At 39.4% G+C, this 18,839-nt stretch overlaps 1 protein-coding gene across 2 annotated transcripts in view; it reads right to left on the bottom strand.

Annotated features, from left to right (window-relative positions):
- WARS2 (tryptophanyl tRNA synthetase 2, mitochondrial) overlaps positions 1 to 18,839 on the bottom strand; it is a 117,951-nt gene that overhangs the window by 11,666 nt on the left and 87,446 nt on the right. For both annotated transcript variants that reach the window (XM_032154859.2, XM_058439402.1), the window contains exon 3: positions 2,839 to 2,919. In XM_032154859.2, coding sequence (XP_032010750.1) covers positions 2,839 to 2,919 — 81 coding nt within the window. The remainder of the gene's footprint in view (positions 1 to 2,838; positions 2,920 to 18,839) is intronic.

Below are 18,839 nucleotides of genomic sequence, written 5' to 3'. Positions count from 1 at the left end.
GTGGAGATTTCCCAAAAAGTCTCACAGCATGCTACTGAGAAAACTGGAATGTTCCCTTAAAATCACATTTAAATAACAAAAAACAAAAAAGTCATGGCATTTAAAAAATAAAAGTAAGTGAGAGAAATATTCATCTAACCAATCCTAATGACCTGTCTTGATCCTTAGGTGATTAAGCATGCTGAAGCAGTGAGGGTCAAGTGACCCAATGAACAGTACAGGTTGTATAGACCAAAACAGTTCCTTAATGGAGAAGTTGATGGAAACACCTGAGATGATGTTAGAAACATTTAATAACTGGGGGGCAATAGATGCTGATTATAAACTACTACTGTGTACTCACTAAACATGATCCTAATGATGCTAACTCCCTTGTTGTGGCTGCACATTGCTGACATGTCGTTTGGTTCTCTGAGTAGAGCTACTTATTAGATGGGAATATTCTGTGCAGTTTGAAGGCCTAAGGTATAGCATCTCTTGTAAAATAAATGGATACTTTGGTGTGTAGACAAATCTTACTCATTTAGTTAATCTGAATCATTTCCCTCAAGTCTGATTATTTCCAAATGAACTGGGCAACTGAATTTATAAACTTGTTTTATTCCAGGGACCAAGCTCATAAGCTTACAAACTTGGGGTACCCCTACCAATGTGCAGACATACTTTTTAAGGCTCAGTCTGAAAATACAACTGCTTCTCTCCTTAGCCATGTTAATGTTGGTGTTTCATAATTTAGTTACAAACTTAACTTTTCTGCATATACTTCAGGTGGTTTCTGGCTTATAGCAACCAATGCTCTAGGCCATTCAAAGGAAATTTGAATGTTTGAACATACAATTTCTTCACTACATCCCCTAATTACAAAGTTCATGATAAAGGCTAGTTCACAATTATCACCAGGTAAAGATAATGAAAGTTTAATTTGGAAACGTGCAAATTGGAAAAGAACCCAATTTTTAAAAGTTGCCATCACATTCAATTTATAGCCTTTTCATATTAGCATAATGGACCTCGAAATTACAAGGGAGAGGGAAAATGTGGAGAGCATTAATATTTATTGAGTGCCTATTATGTGCTCCAGATGTTTTACATATATGTTACTCATTAATCCTCTAAATAACCCTGACCTCAGCAACCCTCACCCCACCCTTCTGTGCCACTATTCCATCTTTTGCTGTCCCAATGGAAACCAGGCTAGATGCCCTTATCAGATCCTCCTATAGCACTGGAATCCTGCACTCAGAGCACTTCTTACACTTTCTTATTACTTGTTTAATTGTCTTTTCCCAAACAGACTATAAGTCTCATGAAGGGGGCTACTTCTTATTGACTGCTAGATCTCTAGCACCTATTATGACATAAGACTCACAGAAGATATCACTAGCATTTAATTAGTATTAATGAAGGAATGACCACAGAAGACAGTAACATACCTGAGGATAAGACTGGGATTTGAAATTCATGTTTTTCCTACAAACAAGCAACTATATACTAATGGAAAGGCTTTTCCAGAATATCAGTACATGCACTAGTAATGTGCTAGCAGGAGATCTTTAGATGCTGTTTTAAAGTGGGAATGGTTCCTATTAGATTAGTATTCAGTTCCTATAAAAAGGATTTCAACATTACATTTAATGATAGAATACTATGGTATAATGGGAAAGTATTGCCTAAAACCAAAATATGGCAGATAACATTATGAAACTTTGTTTCTAATTTGTGGCAAGTGATGAATCTGCAGCATTACTAGTACCGTCTTATGTATTAAGTGTCTCACTCCACTCAGGCTGCTATAACAAAATACCCAACTAGGTGGCTTATAAACAACAGAAATGTATTTCTCATAGTTCTGGAGGCTGGGAAGTCCAAGATTAAGGCAAAGTCAGTGTCTGGTGAGGAACCTTGTTCATGGACAGTGACTTCTAGCTCTGTCCACAGATGATGGCAGGAGCAAGTGGTCCCTCTAGGGCCTCTTTAACAAGAGCACTAATCTCACTCATGAGGGTCCCACCCTCAAGATCTAATCACCTCACAAAGGCCCTACCTCCTAATACCATCATCTTGGGAGTTAGGTTTCAACATACAAATTTTGAGGGGACACATTCAGACCATAGCATTTAGGCACTGTCACTTTAAAGCTTTATCTGTTTCTTTCTGTAGCATGTGTGAAGGATTCTAAAGATCAGCTTTTGAGGAAACCAGTGGCCCTGAAAATACCTCAAAAGAAGCTTGAAATTGAAATTAGTGTTGACGTAGTTGGGGGCTACCTACCCTGGGGTTATCCAATTGCAAAAATAAATGGAAGTAAAGTGCTATGAATTATCCAATTTATCTTTCTTGGTTGAACATCTTAGAAAAAGTATAGCCCTAATTATTCTGTGGGTTTGAACTGTTGCCTGGACTCAACTTGTTTAAATGTTAAATAAAATATGTTGTCTCTTCTCTCCACAATGAAAACATTCTTTCCTTACTGCCAGTTAATTCCAGTGGAAATGGGAGGCAACCTCAGAGTCTAGTAATCTAGAATCTGTGATTGTTTATTAACTATAATGTGGTTGTTCAAAGTCATTACCAAGTGTATTCAAAGGTAACTCTGATTCAACTGTACACAGATAAAAACAATTAACATAATTTTTAAGTCAGGAGGAATCTTGGAAAATCCTTTTATTTTCCTTTTAATATCCTGAAGCAGGGACATTAAAGATGATGTTCCAACCATTAGTGAGTAGCAGACCAGGGAGGAGAGTAAACTCAGGATTCCCAGAGCCTAACACAAAAATAAACAGGGAGGGAAAAATAGCTTCTTGTCTGTTTATTAATCAGATTACTGGCATTTACCTTCCACTGATGTAAATGTTGTAATCGAGGTAGTCTGACCATGCAGGAAAGGATCCAACTTAATTGTGTGTGTTCAGACACCTAAAGAAATAAAATAGAACATTAGTAAAGGTGGCCAGTGTTTTCTTGCATATAAGAAGAACTAAATAGTAAGTATTACCCTAAATGTCTGAAAATACCCCAAATCAAGGTTATTATAAGAACAGGTGAAGGGGGCTTAGTTCTGATTCATGAAGCATAGACTCTTAGGTGAAGAAAAATATCATACAAGCTAACTGATTTGGTTATTAATTTAGTGTTTAAGTCTACTCCACAATACCCCACCAGATTCTGCTTCAACATGTTCAATGAGAAAGTTTCATGATGTCCTGAGGCATCTGTTCTATCTGTAAAAAGCCAAGCTTATTAAGAAGGCACACACACACACTCTCTCTCTCTATCACACACTCACATACTCACACACACACACTGGTTCCAAGCCTCTCTAAATAACTTCTAATACATCAAAGCAGCTTAGTACTTTACATATAAGTGGTGGAAAAAGGTACTGGACTTAACATTAAAGATTGAATTCTTTAGATCTAGGGTAACTTGAAAGTTGGAGATCACCTTATCATTCCATCACCCCAAAAGGTATTTTTATAGTTTCTACTTCCTCCTCTCCCTCCTCTTTTTCATCTTTCTCTTCCTCCTTTTCTTTTTTTTTTTTTAAGAAGAAGTCTAATCAGCAAGAAAATATAAACTTTCCCTAATTTTTTTTTTTTTTTTTTTGAGACAGAGTCTCACTCTGTCACCCAGGCTGCAGTGCAGTGGTGTGATCTTGGCTCACAGCAACCTCCGCCTCCCGGGTTCAAGCAATTATCTGCCTCAGCCTCCTGAGTAGCTGGGATTACAGGCACCCATCACCACATCTGGCTAATTTTTTTTTTTTTTGTCTTTTTAGGAGAGACGGGGTTTCACCATCTTGACCAGGCTTGTCTTGAACTCCTGACCTCGTGATCCACCCACCTCAGCCTCCCAAAGTGCTGGGGTAACAGGCATGAGCCACTGTGCCCAGCTCCAAATTTGTTTTTGTTTCAACCAAATTTAATCAAGCTACCAAACCTGATGACCTAGAATTTAAGGTCTATGCATCCCGTTTCTGTACTCGGGATTACAAGCCCTTCATCAACTGTGGCTTTTTTTTTTTTTCGTCCACATGATTTCCTTAAAAAGCAGAGACTGTTGCCAACTCTGAAAAGTGGCCCCAAATGTGTTCTTTGTGGGTTTTGCAAAAAGAACATAAAGGAGTGGAGCTGAATCAGCCCAGGCCTGTTTTACTAACAAGGAATCGCCATCTGTTGTAAGATAGTTTCTCATTTTTTTTCCTCAAGTTATAGAGAGGGAAGAGTTGTTTTTCACGTGTTTGACAAGGAATCACTTTTAAAGTTTTGCAAGTCCCTGGGCTGAATCTGTCATCTTTCTTCCAAGAGGCATTTGGGTTTCATTGAGGGCAGTGACACTGACACACTGTCCATGCAAATTGCTAACTGCTGCTGTAAACAAATAGCTATCAGACAAAAACAGAAACCAACCCTGGATGTAGGCAAGAGGACTAGAGTTGCTTCCAATCACCAAGGAAAATACATTCCCATTAGAAGTAATAAAACAAGAGCTGTTTTTCTGGCATGAAGAAGTAGCAGAGAATTTTTTTTTCTTCTTTACTGAATTGGGAGAAAGGAATGAAAACACAGATAATAACCATGGATATGTGGAAGGAGACCAGATGACGCCTCTTTAACTCTGATTCAAATGCTTAGCTTTGGTGATACGCAAAAAGCTACCACTATGTCTCCACGAAGCTGAGTATTTTCCTTGGAGTAGCTTTTTATTTGGACATATGGAATGAAACTTACTTAATATTCTGCAGAGATCTTCCTGGTGTTTCCAAAATAGTGAGCATAAAATTAATTTAAATTATCCTCACACAGAAAAAGTAGGTAAAAGGTCAATGGCAATTAATTTTTCACAATTCATTTTTAATAATTATATAAGAAGGGTAGGATACTTCAGGATTTGGTTGTCTTACTTCATTCATATTCATGACAATTGCTTGGAAACGTTCAGATTTCCACTTGGGAGAAAAAGGAAAAATGGTATCTAAATATATTTTATCATTTATGCTGTGAAACCACAAACAAACTAGCTATATAACCTGATTAGCCACAGAAAAACAAAGGCATGGACAATAAAGTGGCCTATTGACCATCCATAAACAAGTCAGCAGTGATGAGTAGAAAAGAAAGAACTGAAGATTTCAGACTTCTAATTCTAAAAGGTGCATTCTTCAGTTGCAGCAGTTTTGCCTATCTTTTTCACAGCTGTAGAACGTAACTTGGTACATTGTATGTCCTGAGACATTGTATGTCTGAGGAAATATTTGTTGAATGTGTGGGCAATAGCAAAGGCTGTAAAAAGAATGGGACCATTAGGTTTGGCAACAGACTTGGTGATTGAGGCAAAAGCAGTTTCAGGGGAGTGATTGGGATGAAAGGTAAATTGCAGTGGGCTGACGAGTGAGACCAGAAGGCAGGATATAAAGGCAGATACGCAATAAGCACTGCAAAGTAGTTAAGAGCCCTGTCTTTGGAGTGAGGTTGCCTGGATCTGAATGCAAATTCTGCCACTTAGTCGCTGAGTGACTCTGTGTAAGTGATTTAATCTCTTTGTGTCTCAGTTTTCTCCTCTATAAAATGAGGTTAACAATAATATTCACCTGATAGTATGTAAACAGAACCTAGCATATAGTAACCACTCAATAAATGGTGGCTTTTATTATTATAATTTTTAGAAATACTTCTGTTTCAACTTTTAAGATAATTGTACATTCACATACAGTTGTAAGAAATAATATAGAGTGATCCCATATGCCCTTAACCCAGTCTCCCTCAATGGCAACATCATGCATAACTGCAGCTTAATATCACAATGATACAGACGAGGGGAAAGGAAGGGTGTGGTCCCTTTTAATGATACCAAAGAGGGGCAAGGCATGGTCTATGGCAAGGGCTCCACCCCCGGACATGTGCCCATGGACCTAGATGAGGAGAAACATTTTTGTTTTCCTGCCCAAATGTTGCATTTTCCAAGATCACCCTGGTCGGCCACACCCTCATCCTGTGCCTATAAAAACCCCAAGACCTGGCCAGGCGCGGTGGCTTACGCCTGTAATCTCAGCACTTTGGGAGGCTGCGGTGGGCGGATCACCTGACATCAGGAGTTCAAGATCAGCCTGGCCAACATGGCGAAACCCCGTCTCTACTAAAAATACAAATATTAGCCGGGCATGATGGCGGGTGCCTGTAATCCCAGCTACTCGGGAGGCTGAGGCGGGGGAATCTCTTGAATCCGGGAGGCAAAGGCTGCAGTGAGCCGAGATCACGGAGACCAAGCCATTGCACTCCAGCGTGGGCAACAGAGCGAGACTCTGTCCCAAAAATATAAAAAGTAAAAAATAAAACAAAATAAAAAAAAATCCTGAGACCTTAGCAGGCAGACACACAGGCAGCTGGACGTCGAGGGGAGCACATCAGCGGAGGAACACATGAAACACGGGCGGCACACCAACCGGCCACTGACGGGCGGAAGGACATGGGGTTTGTCTGGGGCAGTCGGAGAACTTGGGCCACCAAGCGGCCCAACTCCAGGGGAAAACCATCTCCCTTCTGGCTCCCCCATCTGCTGAAGGCTACTCGATAAAACCCTGCACTCATTCTCCAAGCCCACGTGTGATCCATTTCTTCCGGTACACCAAGGAACTCAGGGATACAGAAAGCCCTCTGTCCTTGCAATAAGTCAGGGGTCTAATTGAGCTAACACAAGCCCTTTACAGATGGCTAAACTAAAAGAGTACCCTGTAATACACGCCCACTGGGGCTTCAGCAATAAACATTCACCCCTAGACACTGCCGTGGGGTCAGAGCCCCACAGCCTGCCCATCCGTACGCTCTTCTAGAGGTCTGAGCAGCGAGGCACTGCGAGCCACTCCCCCTGTCACACATCCAGCGAGGGGGACAAGGGAAGCTTTCCTGTTTCAACAAGAAAATTCTGAATTTGATGCAATCCCTCCACCTTATTTAGATTTCACTAGTTTTATATGCATGAATTGTGTGGGGTATATTTAGTATTATGCACGTTAATCACATGTGTAAGTGATTTGTTTTTCAAGGAAGGATTAAGATGGGATAACTGATAGGAGTTAGAAAATAAGCATTTTGTTTTGTTTTCTAAAGTGGGATAACATACTGTCGATGTACTGAGCAGAGGGGGAGCCACTAAAGATTCAGGAAAGGGGATAATTCAAAGAACAATATTCCTGAAGGAGGAAAAGGAATGATACCCGACAGAGGTAAAATAATGGACAATAAAATATCTTCCATATCTTCCACTGAAAGAGGAGACAGGGGACGTAAAGACAGATGAGGACATACCTTGTGAGTTCAGAGTGGAGGACAGAAAGTTTTAGAGGAACCCGTATCTAACAGGCTCTGTTATCTCTAAAAATAGAAGACAGGGTGATTAGAAATAAATGAGGTGAGAAATATACCAAGAGAATTTCGGGTTTGATAAGAAGGAATAAAAGGTCTTATGGAATTGAGTTATATGATACTTGAATTGATATTTTGTGGATATTTTTGTGAATGAAAGAAGACAAGTGATACATAAATTATACTCTTGGGGAAACTGATATTCTTTACAGTAGCCTAAAATATTCTGCCTAAGTAATAATGGATATTTAAAAGATTTGCAGAAAAAATTAAATCAGTTGACTGCATTTTAAATTTCCTTTGGTCAGCAAGGACTTTAATAGGATCCAAAAAAGCACTAAACATAAAGCAAAAAATCTTGGTAAATTAAACTACATTAAAATGAAGAACTTTTCCTTATTAAAATTCACCATTTAAAGGGTGAACAAGCAAGCCACAGACTGGGAGAAGATATCTGCAATACCTACACAGAATATACTGGTACGCAGAATATGTAAAAGACTCCTATGAATTTATAACAAATAAGTAGAAAAACCTATAAAATTAGCCAAAAATATAAATAAGTAATTCATACAAAATAAGATCTCCAAATGACAAATTAATATATCAGAAAATATTCAGCTTCAGAAATCATCAGAAAATGCAAATTACATGCATTAAATGCAAATTAAAGCCACAATATGATACCAATACAGATTCATCAGAACGATTAAAGTGAGGAACCCAACAGTATCAAGGATGGCAAGGATGTTGAGTAAATGGAACATTTACTCTCACACACTGCTGTAGGAATGTAAATTGTTAACACCAACTTTGGAAAACTGACAGTATCCACTAATGCTCAACATTCACATATCCTATGACGTAAGTATTCCATTTTTAGGTATATATCCACAAGAAATGTGGGCATATGTTCCATAAAATATATGTGGAAGAACATATTGTAACAGCCCCAAATTCTGAAAAATCCAAATGTCTACATAAAGTAAAACAGATAAATTGTGGTATATTCATACAATGGAATACTACAGCAATGACAATGAATGAACAATTACACGCATCAACATGAATCAATCTCACAAACATAATATAAAAGAAGACAGACACATACTGAATGAAAGGAGTACATACTGCATAATCCCATTTATATAATCTGTATAAACAGGTTATCTTGAGAGTAAGGGGTAGGAGTGATAAGAAGAATGAGGGGCATTCTGGGTACCAGTTACATAGGTGTATTCAGTTTATAAAAATGGATTGATCTGTATACACTTTGGATTTTGTACTGTTCTGTATATTTGTTATACCTAATATAAAGCTTACATTAAAAATTGAAAATGTGAATATAAAAGTTGGAGTCACGAAACAGAAAACTCAATAGATGCAATAAATATTAGAGTGTATATAGCTGAAGAGAGAATTAGAAAATAGAAGGGAAAAAAAAATCACTCCACACAGGAGTAGGTAGCCAACTCTAGTTCCTTTCAACATGGTAAGGGGGAGAATTGGTTCCCATCATTGAAGAAAGGTAAAGATATCAGAACTGCCACTATGTTTGATGAGACCACATCCTCCAACCCGATTCTCACTTAAACCCATTCCAATAGGTCTCACCTCCACCATTCTACTAAAACTACTCATCACTGTCATCAATGCTAATGGTTAAGGTGAAGTAATCATCTTACTTGACATATTCAGTAGCACTTGCCACAACTAATTACCTCCTCTACCTTGATACATTTTCTTCTTGGATCCCCTAGATACTATATTTTGGTATGTTTTCTCCATATTTCAATAGTTTCTCTTTTCAGTCTCCTTTTGCTAGTTCCTCCCCTTTAACCTGACTTCTTAATTGCTGACACCCAGGTTTCAGTCTTTGTTTCTTCTATTGTTTTTTATACCCACTCCCTTTGCAATATCATCTCATCTCACTGCTTTAAGTAAAATATATATAGCTGATGCCTTTTGAATTTATAAGTCCAGTCAGACCTTGCTGATGACCTCCAGAGTCATATATCCAGCTACCTATTCAGCCCCTCTATCTGGATATCTAACAGGTTCTCAAGCTCAACACATCCAAAACGTAACTCATGATCCTCCATCCCAAATCTGCTCTATTCACAGCTGTCTCATCTCTTGGATGATATAACTCTAACTCTGCAGTTGCTTAGGCAAAAACCTTGGCATCATTCTTCACTCCTCGTACTCTCTCACACTCTGTATCTAATCCATTGGCAAATCTTGTTGCCTCTACCTTCAAAATATATTCAAAGTCTCACCACTTTTCACCACATCTACTGCTAGCACTCCAGTGTGAGACACCATCAACCCTCACCCAGAACACTGTGATAACTTCCTAACTGGTCTCCCTGCTTCCAGTCTAGCTCCCTACAGTCTATTCTTACCATACCAGCCTAAGTGACCCCTTTACAACATAGATCACATCACTCCTCTGCTCAAAATCTTTCATGTACTTTTCATTTCTTCAGCGTAAAAGCCAGAGTCCTTATAACAGCCTATAAGATGAGGCACAGTCATCTCCTCTGTTTCAACTCTGTAACCTCTGTGATTCAAGTCCTACTCCTATCCCCTTTGTCCCTCTTCTCCAGCCATGCTGGCCTTCTGGTGTTCCCAGAAAACACCAAATCCACTCTTACATTAAGGGCTTGCACTGGCTTTTCTCTGATAGGAATTGTCTTCCCTAGACATTGACTGACTAAGTCCCTCACCTTGTCTTTGCTCTAATATCATCTTACCAAGGGGGCTTACCCAAACTACACTGATTGAGTCTGTTCCCCTCAATCCCACTCCCAGTTCTCCTTAATCTTTTTCCATATCACTCATCACCTTCTAATATACTTTATGTTTGGCTTATTTATTTATTGTTTATTTTATATTACTCTAATAGAACATAAGTAGCATGGTAGCAAAGATTTTTCTCTGATATATTCACTAATATATCATGCTATAGTACCTAGGGCATGGTAAGTACTCAATAAATATTTAATGAATGCATGTATAAAAGTAAACATTAGACATTTATAGAGAAATGTCTAAACGTGGCATATGTATATAGTTGCATACTGTATACAAATAAGTGAGCTAGATTTAAATGAATAAACATGAATAGATAACAAAAACATACCAGTGTGTGAAAAAAACAAAACTGCAGAAAAGTACTGTACTAGTATACCAACTATGAAAAAAATTTTAAACTATACAAACAAAAATATTATATACTGTTCATCGAATTACACATGAAAACAAGTATAAAAAATGGGCTAGATTGACACCAAATCCAAGATTTTGGTTGCCTGGGAATAGAGGAAAGAGATGCAATCAGGAGGGGTAAAGGGAATAGGAAGGGAAAGAATTGAAGGAACTCTCAGCTTCATCAATAATGTTTTTAATATAAAAAAGTTGAAATACATATGACAAAATATTAATATTCATTTTTGGTGTTGGGAATATGAATGTTTTACCATTTTCTGAATTTTGCTATTTTTTTAAAACTTTATTTAGGTTCAGGGGTACACGTGCAAGTTTGTTACAGAGGCAAACTCATGTCACAGGGGTTTGGTGCACAGATTATTTTATCACCCAGGTACTAAGCCTAGTACCTATTAGTTATTTTTCTGCCCTTCTCCCTCCTCCCATTCTACACCCTTAAGTAGGCCCCAGTGTCTGTTGTTCCCCTCTATGTGTCCATGTGTTCTCATCATTTAGCTCCCACTTATAAGTGAGAATATGTGGCATTTGTTTTTCCGTTCCTGTGTTAGTTTGCTAAGGATAATGGCCTCCAGCTCCATCCATGTTCCTGCAAAGAAAATGATCTTACTTTTTATTTTTATGGCTGCACAGTAATCCATGGTAAAATGTGGTATATGTACATTTTCTTTATTCAATCTGCCATTGATGGGCATTTAGGTTGATTCCATCTTTGCTACTGTGAATAGTGTTGCAATGAACATATGTGTGCATGTATCTTTATGGTAGAACGATTTACATTCCTTTGGGTATATACCAAGTAATGGGATTACTGGGTCGAATGGTAGTCCTGTTTTTAGCTCTTTGAGGAATTGCCACACTACTTTCCACAATGGTTGAACTAATTTATACTTCCATCAAAAGTGTATAAGTGTTCCCTTTACTCTATAACCTGGCCAGCATCTGTTATTTTTTGACATTTTAACAATAGCCATTCAGACTGATATGAGATGGTATCTAGCTGTAATTTTTTTTATTTTTTGAGACAAGGTCTCACTCTGTTGCCCAGGCGGGAGTGTAGTGGCGCATTCTGCAACCTCCACCTTCCCAGGCTCAAGCATTCTCCTGCCTCACCCTCCCAAATAGCTAGGATTACAGATGCATGCAACTACCGCCTGGCTAATTTTTGTATTTTTAGTAGAGATGGGGTTTCACCATATTGGCCAGGCTGGTCTTGAACTCCTGACCTCAAATGATCCACCTGCCTCAGCCTCCCAAAGTGCTGGGATTAAAGGCGTAAGCCACCGCAGCCAGCCCTCGATGCATTTTTAAAGATTTGAGATGGGCTAATTTTTAATATTTTTTTAATTTCAAAAATATTTAATTAACAGAAAGAGTGCAGGATAGACAGCATGATTCTGAAAGATATAGCTGCTAGGTATCAATCAATTGATTCAAGCAATTAGTTGGCTCAGTAAATCCTGGATCAAATCTCTGTGTCCCTTAAGATTTTACTTTTTCTTTAATTTTTTTATTTATTTTTATTTATTTTTTTATTATTATTATACTTTAAGTTTTAGGGTACATGTGCACAATGTGCAGGTTTGTTACATATATATCCATGTGCCATGTTGGTGTGCTGCACCCATTAACTCGTCATTTAGCATTAGGTATATCTCCTAATGCTATCCCTCCCCCATCCCCCCACCCCACAACAGTCCCCAGAGTGTGATGTTCCCCTTCCTGTGTCCATGTGTTCTCATTGTTCAGTTCCCACCTATGACTGAGAACATGCGGTGTTTGGTTTTTTGTCCTTGCGATAGTTTGCTGAGAATGATGGTTTCCAGTTTCATCCATGTCCCTACAAAGGACATGAACTCATCATTTTTTATGGCTGCATAGTATTCCATGGTGTATATGTGCCACATTTTCTTAATCCAGTCTATCCTTGTTGGACATTTGGGTTGGTTCCAAGTCTTTGCAATTGTGAATAGTGCCGCAATAAACATACGTGTGCATGTGTCTTTATAGCAGCATGATTTATAGTCCTTTGGGTATATACCCAGTAATGGGATGGCTGGGTCAAATGGTATTTCTAGTTCTAGATCCCGGAGGAATCCCCACACTGACTTCCACAATGGTTGAACTAGTTTACAGTCCCACCAACACTGTAAAAGTGTTCCTATTTCTCCACATCCTCTCCAGCACCTGTTGTTTCCTGACTTTTTAATGATGGCCATTCTAATTGGTGTGAGATGGTATCTCACTGTGGTTTTGATTTGCATTTCTCTGATGGCCAGTGATGATGAGAATTTTTTCATATGTTTTTTGGCTGCATAAATGTCTTCTTTTGAGAAGTGTCTGTTCATGTCCTTTGCTCACTTTTTGATGGGGTTGTTTGTATTTTTCTTGTAAATTTGTTTGAGTTCATTGTAGATTCTGGATATTAGCCCTTTGTCAGATGAGTAGGTTGCAAAAATTTTCTCGCATTTTGTATGTTGCCTGTTTACTTTGATGGTAGTTTCTTTTGCTGTGCAGAAGCTCTTTAGTTTAATTAGATCCCATTTGTCAATTTTGGCTTTTGTTGCCATTGCTTTTGGTGTTTTAGACATGAAGTCCTTGCCCATGCCTATGTCCTGAATGGTACTGCCTAGGTTTTCTTCTAGGGTTTTTATGGTTTTAGGTCTAACATGTAAGTCTTTAATCCATCTTGAATTAATTTTTGTATAAGGTGTAAGGAAGGGATCCAGTTTCAGCTTTCTACATATGGCTAGCCAGTTTTCCCAGCACCATTTATTAAATAGGGAATCCTTATCCCATTGCTTGTTTTTGTCAGGTTTGTCAAAAATCAGATAGTTGTAGATATGCGGCATTATTTCTGAGGGCTCTGTTCTGTTCCATTGATGTATGTCTTTGTTTTGGTACCAGTACCATGATGTTTTGGTTACTGTAGCCTTGTAGTATAGTTTGAAGTCAGGTAGCGTGATGCCTCCAGCTTTGTTCTTTTGGGTTAGGATTGACTTGGTGATGTGGGCTCATTTTTGGTTCCATATGAACTTTAAAGTAGTTTTTTCCAATTCTGTAAAGAAAGTCATTAGTAGCTTGATCCTTTATTTCCTTCTCCTGCCTGATTGCCCTGGCCAGAACTTCCAACACTATGTTGAATACGAGTGGTGAGAGAGGGCACCCCTGTCCTGTGCCAGTTTTCAAAGGGAATGCTTCCAGTTTTTGCCCATTCAGTATGATATTGGCTGTAGGTTTGTCATAGATAGCTCTTATTATTTTGAGATACGTCCCATCAATACCTAATTTATTGAGAGTTTTTAGCATGAAGGGTTGTTGAATTTTGTCAAAGGCCTTTTCTGCATCTATTGACATAATGATGTGGTTTTTGTCTTTAGTTCTGTTTATATGCTGGATTACGTTTATTGATTTGCGTATGTTGAACCAGCCTTGCATCCCAGGGATGAAGCCCACTTGATCGTGGTGGATAAGCTTTTTGATGTGCTGCTGGATTCGGTTTGCCAGTATTTTCTTGAGGATTTTTGCATCAATGTTCATCAAGGATATTGGTCTGAAATTCTCTTTTTTGGTTGTGTCTCTGCCAGGCTTTGGTATCAGGATGATGCTGGCCTCATAAAATGTGTTAGGGAAGATTCCCTCTTTTTCTATTGATGGGAATAGTTTCAGAAGGAATGGTACCAGTTCCTCCTTGTACCTCTGGTAAAATTAGGCTGTGAATCCATCAGGTCCTTGACTCTTTTTGGTTGGTAAGCTATCGATTATTGCCACAATTTCAGAGCCTGTTGTTGGTCTATTCAGAGATTCAACTTCTTCCTGGTTTAGTCTTGGGAGGGTGTATTTGTCGAGAAATTTATCCATTTCTTCTAGATTTTCTAGTGTGTTTGCATAGAGGTGTTTGTAGTTTTCTCTGATGGTAGATTGTTATTTCTGTGGGATTGGTGGTGATATCCCCTTTATCATTTTTTATTGTGTCTATTTGATTCTTCTCTCTTTTCTTCTTTATTAGTCTTGCTAGCAGTCTATCAATTTCGGTTGATCTTTACGAAAAACCAGCTCTTGGATTCATTGATTTTTTCAAAGGTTTTTTGTGTCTCTATTTCCTTCAGTTCTGCTCTGATTTTAGTTATTTCTTGCCGTCTGCTAGCTTTTGAATGTATTTGCTCTTGCTTTTCTAGTTCTTTTAATTGTGATTTTAGGGTGTCAATTTTGGATCTTTCCTGTTTTCTCTTGTGGGCATTTAGTGCTATAAATTTCCCTCTACACACTGCTTTGAATGTGTCCCAGACATTCTGGTATGTTGTGTCTTTGTTCTCATTGGTTTCAAAGAACATCTTTATTTCTGCCTTCACTTCGTTATGTACCCAGTAGTCATTCAGGAGCAGGTTGTTCAGTTTCCATGTAGTTGAGCAGTTTTGAGTGAGTTTCTTAATCCTGAGTTCTAGTTTGATTGCACTGTGGTCTGAGAGACAGTTTGTTATAATTTCTGTTCTTTTACATTTGCTGAGGAGAGCTTTACTTCCAACTATGTGGTCAATTTTGGAATAGGAGTGGTGTGGTGCTGAAAAGAATGTATATTCTGTTGATTTGGGGTGGAGAGTTCTGTAGACATCTATTAGGTCCGCTTGGTGCAGAGCTACGTTCAATTTCTGGGTATCCTTGTTGACTTTCTGTCTCATTGATCTGTCTAATGTTGATAGTGGGATGTTAAAATCTCCCATTACTATTGTGTGGGAGTCTAAGTCTCTTTGTAGGTCACTCAGGACTTGCTTTATGAATCTGGGTGCTCCTGTATTGGGTGCATATATATTTAGGATAGTTAGCTCTTCTTGTTGAATTGATCCCTTTACCATTATGTAATGGCCGTCTTTGTCTCTTTTGATCTTTGTTGGTTTAAAGTCTATTTTATCAGAGACTAGGATTGCAACCCCTGCCTTTTTTTGTTTTCCATTTGCTTGATAGATCTTCCTCCATCCCTTTATTTTGAGTCTATGTGTGTCTCTGCATGTCAGATGGGTTTCCTGAATACAGCACACTGATGAGTCTTGACTCCTTATCCAATTTGCCAGTCTGTGTCTTTTAATTGGAGCACTTAGCCCATTTACATTTAAAGTTAATACTGTTATGTGTGAATTTGATACTGTCATTATGATGTTAGTTGGTTATTTTGCTCGTTAGTTCATGCAGTTTCTTCCTAGCCTCGATGGTTTTTACAATTTGGCATGGTTTTGCAGTGGCTGGTACCGGTTGTTCCTTTCCATGTTTAGTGCTTCCTTCTGGAGCTCTTTTATGGCAGGCCTGGTGGTGACAAAATCTCTCAGCATTTGCTTGTCTGTAAAGTATTTTATTTCTCCTTCACTTATGAAGCTTAGTTTGGCTGGATATGAAATTCTGGGTTGAAAATTCTTTTCTTTAAGAATGTTGAATATCGGCCCCCACTCTCTTCTGGCTTGTAGAGTTTCTGCTGAGAGATCAGCTGTTAGTCTGATGGGCTTCCCTTGGTGGGTAACCCGACCTTTCTCTCTGGCCACCCTTAACATTTTTTCCTTCATTTCAACTTTGGTGAATCTGACAATTATGTGTCTTGGGGTTGCTCTTCTCAAGGTGTATCTTTGTGGCATTCTCTGTATTTCCTGAATCTGAATGTTGGCCTGCCTTGCTAGATTGGGGAAGTTCTCCTGGATAATATCCTGCAGAGTGTTTTCCAACTTGGTTCCATTCTCCCCATCACTTTCAGGTACACCAATCAGACGTACGTTTGGTCTTTTCACATAGCCCCATATTTCTTGGAGGCTTTTTTTGTTTCTTTGTATTCTTTTTTCTCTAAACTTCCCTTCTCGCTTCATTTCATTCATTTCATCTTCCATCACTGATACCCTTTCTTCCAGTTGATCGCATCGGCTACTGAGGCTTCTGTATTCTTCACGTAGTTCTTGAAACTTGGCTTTCAGCTCCATCAGCTCCTTTAAGCACTTCTCTGCATTGGTCATTTTAGTTATACATTCATCTAATTTTTTTTCAAAGTTTTTAACTTCTTTGCCATTGGTTTGAATTTCCTCCTGTAGCTCAGAGTAGTTTAATCGTCTGAAGCCTTCTTCTCTCAACTCGTCAAAGTCATTCTCTGTCCAGCTTTGTTCTTTTGCTGGTGAGGAACTGCGTTCCTTTGGAGGAGGAGAGGCGCTTTGCTTTTTAGAGTTTCCAGTTTTTCTGCTCTGTTTTCTCCCCATCTTTGTAGTTTTTTCTACTTTTGGTCTTTGATGATGGTGATGTACAGATGGGTTTTGGTGTGGGTGTCCTTTCTGTTTGTTAGTTTTCCTTCTACCAGACAGGACCCTCAGCTGCAGGTCTGTTGGGGTTTGCTAGAGGTCCACTCCAGACCCTGTTTGCCTGGGTGACAGCAGCGGTGGCTGCAGAACAGTGGATTTTCGTGAACTGCAAATTCAGCTGTCTGATCGTTCCTCTGGAAGTTTTGTCTCAATGGAGTACCCGGCCGAGTGAGGTGTCAGTCTGTCCCTACTGGGGGGTGCCTCCCAGTTAGGCTGCCCGGGGGTCAGGGACCCACTTTAGGAGGCAGTCTGCCCATTCTCAGATCTCCAGCTGCATGCTGGGAGAACCACTACTCTCTTCAAAGCTTTCAGACAGGGACATTTAAGTCTGCAGAGGTTACTGCTGACTTTTTGTTTGTCTGTGCCCTGCCCCCAGAGGTGGAGCCTACAGAGGCAGGCAGGCCTCCTTGGGCTGTGGTGGGCTCCACCCAGTTCGAGCTTCCTGGCTGCTATGTTTACCTAAGCAAGCCTGAGCAATGGCGGGCACCCCTCCCCCAGCTTGGCTGCCGCCTTGCAGTTTGATCTCAGACTGCTGTGCTAGCAATCAGCGAGACTCCGTGGGCGTGGTGCAGGACACAATCTCCTGGTGTGCCGTTTTCCAAGCCCGTTGGAAAAGCGCAGTATTAGGGTGGGAGTGACCCGATTTTGCAGGTGCCATCTGTCACCCCTTTCTTTGACTAGAAAAGGGAACTCCCTGACCCCTTGTGCTTCCCGAGTGAGACAATGCCTCGCCCTGCTTTGGAGCGCTAAACTGACTGTCCTGCACCCACTGTTTGGCACTCCCTAGTGAGATGAACCTGGTACCTCAGATGGAAATGCAGAAATCACCCGTCTTCTGTGTCGGTCACGCTGGGAGATGTAGACCAGAGCTGTTCCTATTTGGCCATCTTGGCCCCACCCCAAGATTTTACTTTTTTGCATGTAAATGTTATTTTCTTAGGAATTGGGTCCTGTAAGTTTTAGTTAGGACACTTGGAAGACTATTTAGTCTCAGAAATTCTCATTTATTGCTTCCTCTTGGAAACTAGCAATTTATGCTGAGTTATTTTTATTAGACTCTTACTATCCCCATGACAAACCCCCTTAACAGGAACTCTGGGGTTCTGATTTTAATTAAGGAATCTCTGTATCAATATATAAGCTCACTCTCTTCAACTGGTCTTCCTCCACTCAGTACTCTTGTTTGCCAATAAACATCTGTCTGTACACATTTGGAGTTCTCTATACTTTTTCTTAGTTTAATACTTCCAAAGTTAAATAAGTAGCTTCTGTCAGGTTGTTCTTGACTTAAAAGTCATCTCTATGTAAATTCTATTGCTTATTGTGCTTGTGTGTATGTTTACCTGTAACAATATATTCATCAGATTATGCTAGGCTATACAGGGTAACAGACAGCCCCCAAATTTAAGTGGCTTACAGGAATTGTTTCTTCCTCTTTCACATGACATATTGGTAGCTATAGGTTGGCTATAATTCTGCTTTATAGATCTTTTCATTCCAGGATCCAAGTTGAACAAATAGCCCCTATCTGAACATTCTGTTCTCATGCCAGAAGGAAAAAGAGCAAGAGAGCTAGAGCAAACATGCAATGGCTCTTAAAGATTCTTCCTGGACATGGTGTACATCATGCCCACTCACTTTCCACTGGCTAAAGTAAATCACATGGACAAGTCCAACATCAGTGGGATAGAAGGAGATGCCTCTCCCACAGGAGAAGCCACAAGGCAATGGGTGAGGACATATAATCCTCCCAAGCAGGGGTCAGCAAACTACTGCTCCCAGGCCAAATCTGGCCTGTGGACTCTTTCTGTTCCACTCATGGGCTAAGAACGGTTTTTGCATTTCATAAGAGTAAACAAATTTTTTTTTAAAAAAAGAAGAGGAAAAATGGAGAAGGAGGAGGAGAAAGAGGAGAGGAAGA

The sequence above is a fragment of the Hylobates moloch genome, unplaced genomic scaffold, assembly GCF_009828535.3.
Source record: "Hylobates moloch isolate HMO894 unplaced genomic scaffold, HMol_V3 SCAFFOLD_5, whole genome shotgun sequence".
NCBI lineage: Eukaryota > Metazoa > Chordata > Mammalia > Primates > Hylobatidae > Hylobates > Hylobates moloch.
Note: the sequence above shows the minus strand (reverse complement) of the source record. Positions and strands in the feature narration are given on the sequence as shown.